General features: G+C 42.6%; 2 protein-coding genes across 3 annotated transcripts in view; one reads left to right on the forward strand and one right to left on the reverse strand.

Moving 5' to 3' along the window:
- Positions 1-1,209, forward strand: part of napsa (napsin A aspartic peptidase) — a 9,740-nt gene extending 8,531 nt beyond the window's left edge. Inside the window, exon 10 of the mRNA XM_014012852.1 lies at positions 277-1,209. Within this exon, the coding sequence (XP_013868306.1) occupies positions 277-438 (162 nt within the window). The 3' untranslated portion in view covers positions 439-1,209. The remainder of the gene's footprint in view (positions 1-276) is intronic.
- A 445-nt stretch (positions 1,210-1,654) lies between these two features.
- On the reverse strand, positions 1,655-10,761 carry mief1 (mitochondrial elongation factor 1). 2 transcript variants are annotated; one of them, XR_001310576.1, is made up of 7 exons: positions 10,650-10,761; positions 9,650-9,936; positions 9,404-9,557; positions 9,142-9,322; positions 6,471-6,742; positions 4,599-5,517; positions 1,655-2,051 (listed from the first exon to the last, which is right to left on the reverse strand). XR_001310576.1 is itself a non-coding variant. In XM_014012851.1 (6 exon segments), coding segments are annotated over 4 exon segments (1,431 nt in total). In that variant the 5' UTR covers positions 9,551-9,557; positions 9,650-9,936; positions 10,650-10,761; the 3' UTR covers positions 1,655-4,686.
- Between the last annotated feature and the right edge of the window lie 301 nt (positions 10,762-11,062).

Here is an 11,062-nt window from a genome sequence, read left to right on the forward strand (position 1 = left end):
AAACACTGGAGCGGAGTCAGTGAACTGCTGGAACGGACTGCTAATATCGGAGCGCTGATATCGGACATTTTTTATGCAYTCCGATAAAATCCGATACTCGTTTTTTGGCTGATATCGGACCGATATCCGATATTGATATCGGATCGGGACACCCCTACTGATCAGGTTTGGTTTTTATACCCATGTCAAAAGTTTTATAGTCATGATTGTAAAGACAGCTTTTAAGTAGCTCATGTTTGTTCTGTACTATAATTTGGTCTTTTCTCTTTGATGCAGGAGAGTCAGATGGGCGTGTCCATCTGTCTGTCCGGCTTCATGGCCATGGACATCCCGCCTCCTGCTGGGCCCCTCTGGATTCTGGGAGATGTGTTCATTGGGAAGTACTACACCGTGTTCGACAGGAGCGCAGATCGAGTCGGGTTCGCTGCTGCCAAGTAGAAAATGGAACATGACAGAACAACACAACGTACTGCGATTCTTAACTCGTGTAATAATAATTAGACTTTAAAGGTTTCATCACTGTAAGAACTGCTGTCTCACMTTTGATTTTAAAGTTAAGATACAGGATAAATATAAATGGTTAAATCAGCAATGTCGATGTTCTGCTACTGATAAAATGACTTTTCTTTTTGTTGCACTTAAATGTGAAGTTGCTTTTTATTTCTAAAGTTTAATATTAGGGTGATTTTAACAATGCACTCTGTTTGCACCGTTTTGCAATAACGAACAAACAAACATGCTTTTTTTTTAAGAAACATTTTTGGACATTTAAATGAACATTGAGTAATAAATATCTTACCTGTTGTAGATTTTTGAAAAAATTTTGTTTGGAGAAAAAGTGYTGACATTCCTTCAGGAAGTACCTCAGGCTGCTTCAGAAGTGCTACAGCTAGCTGCCTCTGCTATAATATATATGTAAATAAAAGTAGGAGGAATCAGCCTTACATGCCAAAGTTTTAAACAAATCTTGCACAAACAGTTTCTCTGAACTGTTGCTGTTCAAAGCGTTATCTGCAGCAGGTAAGATGTTTATTCGTGTTTTTTAACAGAACCTCAGGATGTCTAAACTATAGCTGAATGAACCACATTTCTAGTTATAAACAAGCATCAAAAATCATCAGATTTCTGAACAATAAAGTTAAATTATATCTCTTACCGTGCTTTTATTGTACCAAAGTCTGAACAAAACAATAAAAACTTTTTTTTGGATGGATTCTTTATTTCAAGCATTATCCCTTAAAAGAAAAATTAAAAAAACATGACCATACTGATTATTTTAACAAAGTGCCACAACGTTCAAGTCCAGAGCAGAATTTAAAAAACTACGAGGTGAGAGGTTACATGCATCACAGCATCTAAGACCCTTTTCAACACTGAACTTGAGATCTTATTTTGGATTTTATTTTACGACATTTTAACTGTGGCACAGTGACGCCTCTCAGTGTTTCTGCGAAGGAAGACACATCAATGGTACATCCAGAGAACAGGTATCTTTGCACAGTCAAAATAAATATACCTCTTTTTTTTGGTTACAAATGTAGAATAAATACAAAAATAGACACCTGCTTTTTTTCTTTTTTGATCTTATTATTGCCAAATAAACTATAAAGAACTCAAATCTATAAATTTACACAAACAATGCTTTGAGAATGAGGACATTTACTCTGGATACTTTATTTTTTACAAGTCGAAGGCAAGAGTCGAGAAAAAAAGCAGCAGTGACATTTTTTTGACAACATACTTTGAATGTAGAGACAAACCGTCTGACAGCTTGTAGAATTCACTCCACTCAGGATTTTCTATCAAGATAAAAGGACGCCCGCTGAATTTGAAATTGTTCTAACACAAGAAACTTTGGCTAAAAGATCAGGTAGTGATTTTTTTTATTTATTTATTTTTTAAATACCACCTGTAATCTGATGACATACACGACAAGCTCCTTAATCCACGTCTGGCACAGATCAGTTAATCTGGATTTAACGGTTGCTTTACGACTTCAGGTTGTTTAGCAGAAACAGCTTGTTAGCGACTCAGGTCCCACTTGGAGAGAACTGCAACATGTTTAAAACCAGAAGAATTGCAAACAGGAAGTTGAAAAAAATAAAGCCAGGACACTGAAACAGTTCAGAAAAGTCTTGATTTAAAATACTTTCTTTTTCAATCTAAATCGAACGCAGAATAAAGAAATTTTATCTTTAAATACCCAGTGATGTGAAGCATACGATACTGACTGGTTAAAGATTTTTTGAAGTGGGGTTCTGTAGAAAGATTATAAACAATAACCARCTTACCTGTTGTAGGCCTGGGCAATATGACTGAAAAATGCATCACATTTTAAGTGTTTCATATCAGTCAATATCAATAATTATTAGTTTTTGTTTTACCCATTTGAAATAAAGAGCAGAAGAAAAAAAAGGCTGATTAATGATACTGGTGATGTGACCTTTCCTCTTTTATCCACAATTTCCTCTTGAGCTGTTGCTCGTTTTCTTTCACTCCAGGTCCTTTTTTATTTTAAAGCAGTTCTGATGCACGGTGGTGAAACACGAAACTGCCGCTGTACATGTTCCTCAACAGATTACTGCTAGCTTACCAAAGAGTGAAGGAGGTTAGTTGATGCTTAGCTGGGCTGTGAGGTGTCAAGCAGCTAAAGCCTCTTCTACATCACCCAGAATGCCGTGAGGTTCTGGATCGGAGCTCAGTGAAATTACGATGCATTCCAGTCGTCCTCGAAGGTCGGAATCTCGAACTTCAGTGTCAAAAATATGAACTGGCGCAGCCCCTAAAGTCGTAAACATGAGTCAGGAAGTCGTGCAACACGACCACACCAGAGCAGCCCAAGCAGGCCATCATTTCAACATGGCTGCTTCTCGCATCAAGAGCAACTAAAACTCTTCACGTTTAGTTTTTAGCAGTTCTGCGTTTACTTAAGAATTGCTATAAAGTACAACTGACTTAATTTTTACGTGACGTGTTTTAATGCTGTTTAATGCTGTACACTCAAAACACCATGTAAAGCGCTGTTGTTGCGTTATTGTTGCATCCTGTCGACAAAACAAGAAACAAAGGCTTTTTTCTGGCGTTCTGACAAACTGGAAAGCTTTTAAACCTTAAAACTTTACAATTTCAGTTCCACTGCAACTGGACAGCAGCATTAACAACAGTCCATTTGACAAATTTTCTATTGATACTGATCACGTGCATTGTGTTACATATTGTTAGTGAATMATTGCCCAGCCCTAACCTGTTGTTGATAGCTCTGACCAGCCTCAGAATAGATTGGGGTGAGAAAACATGGTCCGCAAGGTCCTTTAAAAAGGTGAATTTGGTAGAAAATAATTGTGACTCAGTTATTTTTTTAAATGTATTTGTTTATCTTTTAACACCAGCACCTGATAATAACACAAGTTGTTTCCTTAAAGTGCAATTTTTTTTTCTAGATAACATCTACCGCTGTGCTCCTTTTCTGATAAAAGAAAAAAAATTACTAAGGTTATGTTTCTGCCACAGACATTTATTTTGAAAGGATAACGAAGTGGAAACTGGTTTCCTGTCAGAATATGCACATCCTCCTCACATTAAACTTTCAACAGCATGTCTCAGTGCCTGAACCCTTCGTTCCATTAAAGGGTTTTCAGCTGCAGGACTTGGGGTGAGTAAAATTTATTTTATCGCAAGTTTAAGCAAAGACACGAAGCAGAAAACGTCATAAACTGTTTTAAACAGTTTGTTGTTGTGCTGACACTTCTTGTGCTGTATTAAATTAGRCCTAATAAATATAGTCTTATGTTTGGAGTGGTGGCTGGTAGAAGCTTGAAGGGTGTTTAAAAAAATGAACAATTACTCGAAAACCTTTTCTTTAAAAATGCCCATCTCTATTAGCCATTAGCTTCTAGTTCATGTCTCCAAACTGAGGTCGTCCAAAGAGCCACATGTAGGTGAGACAACTGTTCCCAACTTTTCCACAGAATCCCACTTTAAAAGAGCTGAACTATCCTTTTATTTTAACATACTGGACTGGACTTGTGCAGTGAAGCAACGTGAGTCCATTTCAGAACAAAGAGCACTTCTGTCCAACCATCACATGATCTCTACTTGCTGCTAAATTAGACCATTTATTAGTTGGAATTTCAACCATCCAGAAAATAAAAATCAAGAATTTCCTTTTTCCCCATATTTGCTTGTTCTTTAAGGATTCATATTAAATAATGGCAAACAAGCTGAAGACATTTGAAACACTATTCCTCCATATTTGACTGGAGCCACCGTATTATTGAAACTTTACTGGTTCACAAGTTGAGCATTGTAAAGCAAAAAAGGGCTTTAAGTTAATTTCTGATCAAACTTTTTAAACCAGCATACAGGTATTTAGTATTTCATCTCCTGAAGCTGCGGCACAAACTCACCGAAAAACAGAAATTAACTCTGAACACTGCTAAACAGCTCCATCAGGCAGAGAAAATTTAATTTTATGTTCTGAAGAATCACAGAAGTTTAATCTGAATTTCATTAATACAATGGTTTCTGAAAGAAAAACACCACTTCCTTTCAAGAATAACATTTTTGGAACATCATGAAACGGTCTCGTGTTTACTCACAGGTGCTTTTAGGGAGGCAGTAAAAACCAACAGGAACAGATCCGTTTTCCATGCAGGGCTCCTGAACACTGAACCGGAGACGGGGGTTTCAGACCTGTGGCTCGGCAGTTCTTAGCAGCGCCTCCGGTTCTGAAAGGGCGCAGTAGAGCGTGTAGCCCAGCTCGTCTACTTCCTGTTCCYTCAGCTCACAGAACAGGTTCACTTTGGGGCTGAGGGCGCACGGCAGCCTCCCTGCCTCCAAGTGTTCCACCAGCGCTCGCAGCAGCTGAAGGAAGCGGTCGGCCAGCGCCTCCTGGGTCCAGTCGCCCTCCTTCTCGCTCAGCAGCAGGATGGCGTTGGTGAGCTGGCTGGCGTTGAGTTGGCTCAGGGCGGGGTTCAGCTTACACACAGCCTTCGCCACCTTCAGGCAGGTGCAGCGGCAGCCCCCGTCCTCCTGGTCCAGCGCCCTGAGCCGCGCCGTCTCGCCAACACGGAAGCTCTGCCGCCACAGGTTGTCGTGGCGCTCGGCGGCGAGCCGGTGCGGCTTGGCGATCAGCGAGGTGCTGTCCTCCATCACGAGCAAAGGCAGGAAGTCCACATAGAGCCTCCGGTTGGTCTCGTACTGAACCTCCAGGGTCAGTGTCTCGGAGGGAACCACGGGGCGGATGATGTAATCGAGGACGCTCCCGATGGCRGGCCAGTTGATGGAGCCGGCGACCAGCTTGTCGAAGACCTCAAGGACTGATTTGGGGGAGAGGTAACCTCCGACCATGCAGCGGTCCCAGTAGCTGCTGTTCCGTGGGAAATACTCCAGGTTTTCCCTGCGGACAAGCCAGAAACCCGGCAGATTCATGATGGTGTCCTCACCGGGAATGGACGACCACAGATTCTTCTCCAAGACAAGAGGAACCATCAGCTGGGCGTGGTCGGCTGTCACCACCTGGGATGTGGAGAGAAAAACATATACATTTCAAATTGAATCCAAGCTTGAAGAAATGCAACAACCACTGCCTTTCGTGCCAGAGTCTTTAGGCTACATTTACATTGCAGACAAATGCGACCCAAATCAGATTTTTTTGCCCCATCTGACCCATTTCCGATTTTTTATGACAGTCTGAACGAGACAAATCCATTTTTTTCTAATCCGACCCAGGCCGTTTCAGTATGTGGTTTTAAATRYGARACATATCTGATGTTTTCAAAGTGACTGCAGTGTGAACGCTCATGTCACATTACATCTGACTTTTTCATCAGGAGGAGGGGGGTGAAGGATCGATAAGACACTTAACCTCAAGTCTCGCTGTTTAAATCTGCAGCTCCATGTGTTTACAGCTCCAAAACACAAGTCCAGTTGCTTCATCTTTTTACTTTTCATTTTCCATGTAGATAGTAACGTCCAGCCTGGGTCTCAGAGCGTATCGATCCTAAAGTCACTCAGTCGATACTTTATTTCCAGCTCGTTGTTTCGTTCAAAAATAGAAAGCTTCACTGGAGCATCCTGGTCAGAGGCAGGTTCAGATATAAACACTGAACTAAACAAACACGTCAGATAATTATTTAATCGGCTCTGAGATTAAACAACTTCAGATTCGACGTGCAAAAAGTAGCATCCATGCTAGCTCTGTAAACAAACCAGCCGGCTGATGAGACGGCACATCTTTACTGCGCATACAGGGCACATCAGCGTTGTGTASCGTTCACACAGGGGTCTGATGCAGGTCGCATTTAAAATGTAATGTGAACGTTCACACCAAAAGATATGATTTTTCCAAAAAAATCGGAACTGAGCAATAAGACCTGCAGTGTGAACGTAGCCCTTGACTACGTTCACACTACAGGTCTAAAAGCTCAATTCTGACTAAATGAATATCTAATGTTTTTAAAAGAGTTCACCTGCAGGTCATCATACAAGCTGCCGCTGAGGTACATCTCTCGGAGTGGCATGTCAGGCAGTTTGGCATGCAGGAACACCCTGAGCTCGGCGCAGATGTCCAGAGCCGCCTTTCTGGCCATGGCCTGCTCCTCGGCAGGGATGTTGACGCTGTTCTGGTAGAACGCCCACAGACGTTCCTGCAGAGACAGGCGCATCCGTGCCCGCAGCAGGTCAGACTGAGCGCCGCCGCCTCTGCCCATGGCAGAGCGCCCCACGGCTCTCCGCAGACCGTCTGAAACAAACGTTACAGATGTTTTGATAGAGAAGCAGCTGGATTCTGATCAAGCTTCTTCAATAATGTGAAGGGTTGAACTAATTAAGAGAAAGCGGGCAGACTGTCCAAAATGTGGGGGGTTAAATATATTTGTTATCAGGACCAGAGGTTTCTATAGAGGCTGCTCTGCTTCCGTCAGYGAATCACAGGATTTCTGTTTGCCTGTGTTGTTAGTTCAATAACCCTGTGAGAAGAATCAGCACAAAAATGAGCTTGTTCTCAGCAAAAGACTCCGTTTTCTGAAAACAACACAGATTACACAGACGTACTGATGCATCTCAGTAATCCAGGAGGAAAAATCAAAAAGAAAAAATAAGTAGGTCCTACTTATTTTTTCTTTTTGATTTAACCCTAGCCTGGCCCTTCCCTTCCTACGCAGCTCCGCTCAATTCTAGTTTCCCTTCACTGCTCCGTCTGGGACTTCTCCCATAGACAAGGATTTCACTGGCAGATTTTTAGCCYGGCCAATCAGAGAACAGAACGTCAATTTTCTGCAGAGTGTCTGCTTGTAGTTTATTTTACCTGGGCCAATCAGCAAACAGAAGGCGGAGTTTTGAATGACGTCGATGTTCTGCACAGTGTTTGCTAGTTAGTTTAGCATACGGCAGTGGAGGAAGTGAATGAAGCCAGTCRGTGTTGATAAGGCTTCCAAATTAAATTAAATTTGTCTGACAAAGCAGCAGCTCTCATTTACAGTCGTCTCGTTCGGCTCGGTACTTTTCTCTTCTCAGTAGGGTTGTTTATAATGCACGCGATTGCCGGTTAGCTTCTTAGCTTAGCCTCCGTCACAGCGACATATGTCGCAGCCAACTGATCCAGTCATTTTAAACTTCAGCAGAGGCCACGCCTCCTTCAAGGATCACTGTTCTATTCATCAAGTCCAGACCCTTGTATGAAGCAAAGTGAAGGACGAGGGTCTGGTTTTAACCAGGCCAATTTAACCCAGATTTGAAGTCTAAAAACCTGCAGAGGGATGCTTCTTCAGGAGACGTTTTCAAAAACACACATTGTTTACATGTGAACCGTTGGCTAGGCTTAGGCCAGCGGTGTCAACCTCATTTTCACCGAGGGCCACATGAGCGTTATGGTGGCCCTCGAAGGGCCAGTTGTAATGAACTTTGATGTTTCATGTTTAACTTTGACTAATCAGTGTTTTAACACGTCCTCTTTTAAACACTGATAAGAACTAAGTGTACGACTGACTAAATCTGAAATAAATACAGAAATATTATTAAAAGTAAAACTAATGTTTTTCTCACTGATGAGTTTCTAGTGAGTAGCTGCATTATGGTAGATTTAGTTTATGGTTGATGCTGGCTTTAAAGCAGCTTATTTTCAGACTGTGCTATCCAACTAAATTGATCAGTTATATATACAGTATATATATTTTTTMGGMGGGGGGGGGGGGTGTCCACTGATTTAATGCTACATTTACCGTTCACACCAAACGTGTTGCGTGCCTCCAAAAATCTCAAAACGCACACATCTTGATGCTGGTGTCCAGTGAGGACAGACGCATTTGATGTGAACGTAGACGAGCTTCTTTAGACGCTCGAGGGGAGGAGCCTTAACCGTAGTCTCGATAACGTACCAAACATGCCGACATCCCCACAAATTGTCCTCTAGGTAAAGTCCATTTTATTTCCATCCCGATAACGGACACAGGAATGACCATAAATGATCGGACTATCAGTTTTTCCTCCATTGTTTGTGTGATCCGACTTCCCGGGCTTCGGGGATTTCTGGCTTGTCACCAGTGCGTCACTGAGCAGCGTCTCTCTGATTGGTTGATGCGACAGGTCGAGCATCAAAAGTTCAGATTTTCCAACTCGTGCGTCGGACGCTTTGTATGTGCCGCACCCACGGAAAACGCTCAAAATGTGCGAAACGCGCTACTCGGCTTCTAGGCGCCCCTAGATGCGCGTCCACCATTGACTTTGCATGTAAACCTGATGCTCAGAATGCATTTGGTGTAAATCTACCATTAGTGGAAAATATATTTTAACAAGAATCCCACAAGATGACTCGAAATAAAAAATAAGTTTGTTGCCCGTGATTCAGGTAAACAGAACTCAAATGATTCTCTGATGTAAGCTGAATGGCCTTATTAAGATAGAAATGCTGACATTAATGCTAAACTACTTTATCCCATTATCGTACTAAAAACAGTATCTAAACTGTAGGGAGATAAACAACCAGCACCCACTGTAAAGAAAGAGTAAAATTGCTCCCAGTAGGCCATCTGTCAACAGATAAAAACATGCATCTGTAAAGAAACCGACAACATTTACTAATTTAACACAATTTGTTGTAAACTTTAAACAAWGACATTTAAAACACGTTAACGTTTCGCTCACCTGGTTCAAAAGAATGTGAGGAAGTGGGCAGAGACTGGAGAGACCTGCTGACTGTGGACTTCATGTTGTGGTTCAGGACTCGTGGCGACGACCCCATCCAGGCGGGCTCCTCCCAGCTCCTCTTTCCTGTCTTCTCCATCTTGGTGGGGCTGGTGGGGGCGCTCATGGCACGGTCYTACATCTGCACAAACAACACGGGTCATTCCACATCATGATGCAAGAAGGGGATTGTTTTCTATGAAAACCGCGTACAAACACTTACTCTTTTGACAGCTAGCGTTGCGATGCCGAGCATGGCCGCCCCGCCCACCCCCAGCACCAGCTTGGCGTTTGACAGCATGAAGTCGATCGCTGTTCCAATGCCGTTGTCATCTTTTTTTCCTTTACGGTCTCCATTCACWCCTGCCATCCTGCCACTGAAAGACACGATGACACGGAGATCAAAAACAGATGTCCTGTGTTTTGTTGGTTCCGTGTTAGAGGATCAGTTTTTTGTTTGTAGACCCACCTGAGAGACACACCTCCAGATGGCCCCTGGTGCCTGCCTCCCCGCTACATAAGCCCACCCAGTCCACTGCTGAGGAAAAACTGGCCCCTCTTCAGCGCCGCCTCCTTCTCCTCAGCGGTCAGGGCCTTACAGCGGCGAAACTCTCGGGCCACGACCGAGCGGTAGTAGTTCTTGTCGGTGTATTGAAGGTGGCGCCCTGCGCGGAGCAGCGCCTTGTACAGCTCCAGCACAGCACAGCGAGACCAGTTGCCCATCAGGGATCACACATGGAGGGGGGGTTGCCCTGGCTGTTTGATGGAAGAGATCGACACGGGGAATGTTTAACAAAATTAAAAAGAAATGTGGTCTTCATGTCAGCTCGATGGTGATGAAACGGTTAAACAAACAAGAGTGTGGAGTCATACAGAGACTAAAGAACATACTCAACAAGAAGTGGGTTTTTATAGTAAAAAAAAGAAGGGTTTAAAAAGTGATCAATTTAGTTTTACTTTTACTTTTTGACACATAATGTTCAACTGTGGTTGTGGAAAAAAACTACCCTTAAAATGGGGGTGATATGCACTCTTTAAAGCACGTGTCAAACACAAGGCCCGCGGGTGACCCCCGTGTGACCCGGATGTTAAAGTAAGTAGTAATTGTTGCTGTTTAGTTGCAAAAATTAGTTTGATGTGCCTTAGTTTTTGAAACTGGACTACAGAACTTGATCGACTAAATAATGGTTAATCTTAATTTCATTTTACAACCATGCATTTGACTGTAACTTAGGTGGACCCCACAAAAAATTGCTCCCAGAAATTTCCTCGTTTGACCCCCCACCAATAATGAGATGGGATTTTCGCCCTTGCTCAAATCTGTAGAAAATGGCTGTCCCAACAGAAAGTCACACGTTCCTCACTAGCTTGTTAGCTTCCTCAGGCAGGTAGCCGCCTGAGCTCGCGCTGACCTTAACTTTAAACAGCCTCGAGGACAAAAACACTTCAAACAACACGAGCCGGCTTACCTGTCAGAAATGATACCAAAGGCGGCTTCAGAAGACAACAGACACTGTTTTCTGTGCCGGGGGTCAGATGCGACGGACGGTGACAACCGGAAACAGTCTTCTTCTTCTTCTTCTTTTGTGTAATGGCGGTTGGCAAACAACTTTTAGGCGCATTACCGCCACCTTCCAGATGGGAGTATGGATCAGGTAACTATAACCTCTCCATAACACCGGTTCTTCCTAGAAATTTAAAAATACTACAAAAAACTACATCTCCTGATGACCTTTGAAACAAATCTCTAATATCTAATTTGTTCTTATTTCTACCTAACTCTCTATGTAAGACCTCTCTTTCTCGTTTATATTTGTTACATTCTAAGAAAATATGTTGCACTGTTTCTAATTTTCCACAATAATTTCAACACCCTGTATTA

The sequence above is a fragment of the Austrofundulus limnaeus genome, unplaced genomic scaffold, assembly GCF_001266775.1.
Source record: "Austrofundulus limnaeus strain Quisiro unplaced genomic scaffold, Austrofundulus_limnaeus-1.0 Scaffold96, whole genome shotgun sequence".
In the NCBI taxonomy this organism is placed as follows: Eukaryota; Metazoa; Chordata; class Actinopteri; order Cyprinodontiformes; family Rivulidae; genus Austrofundulus; species Austrofundulus limnaeus.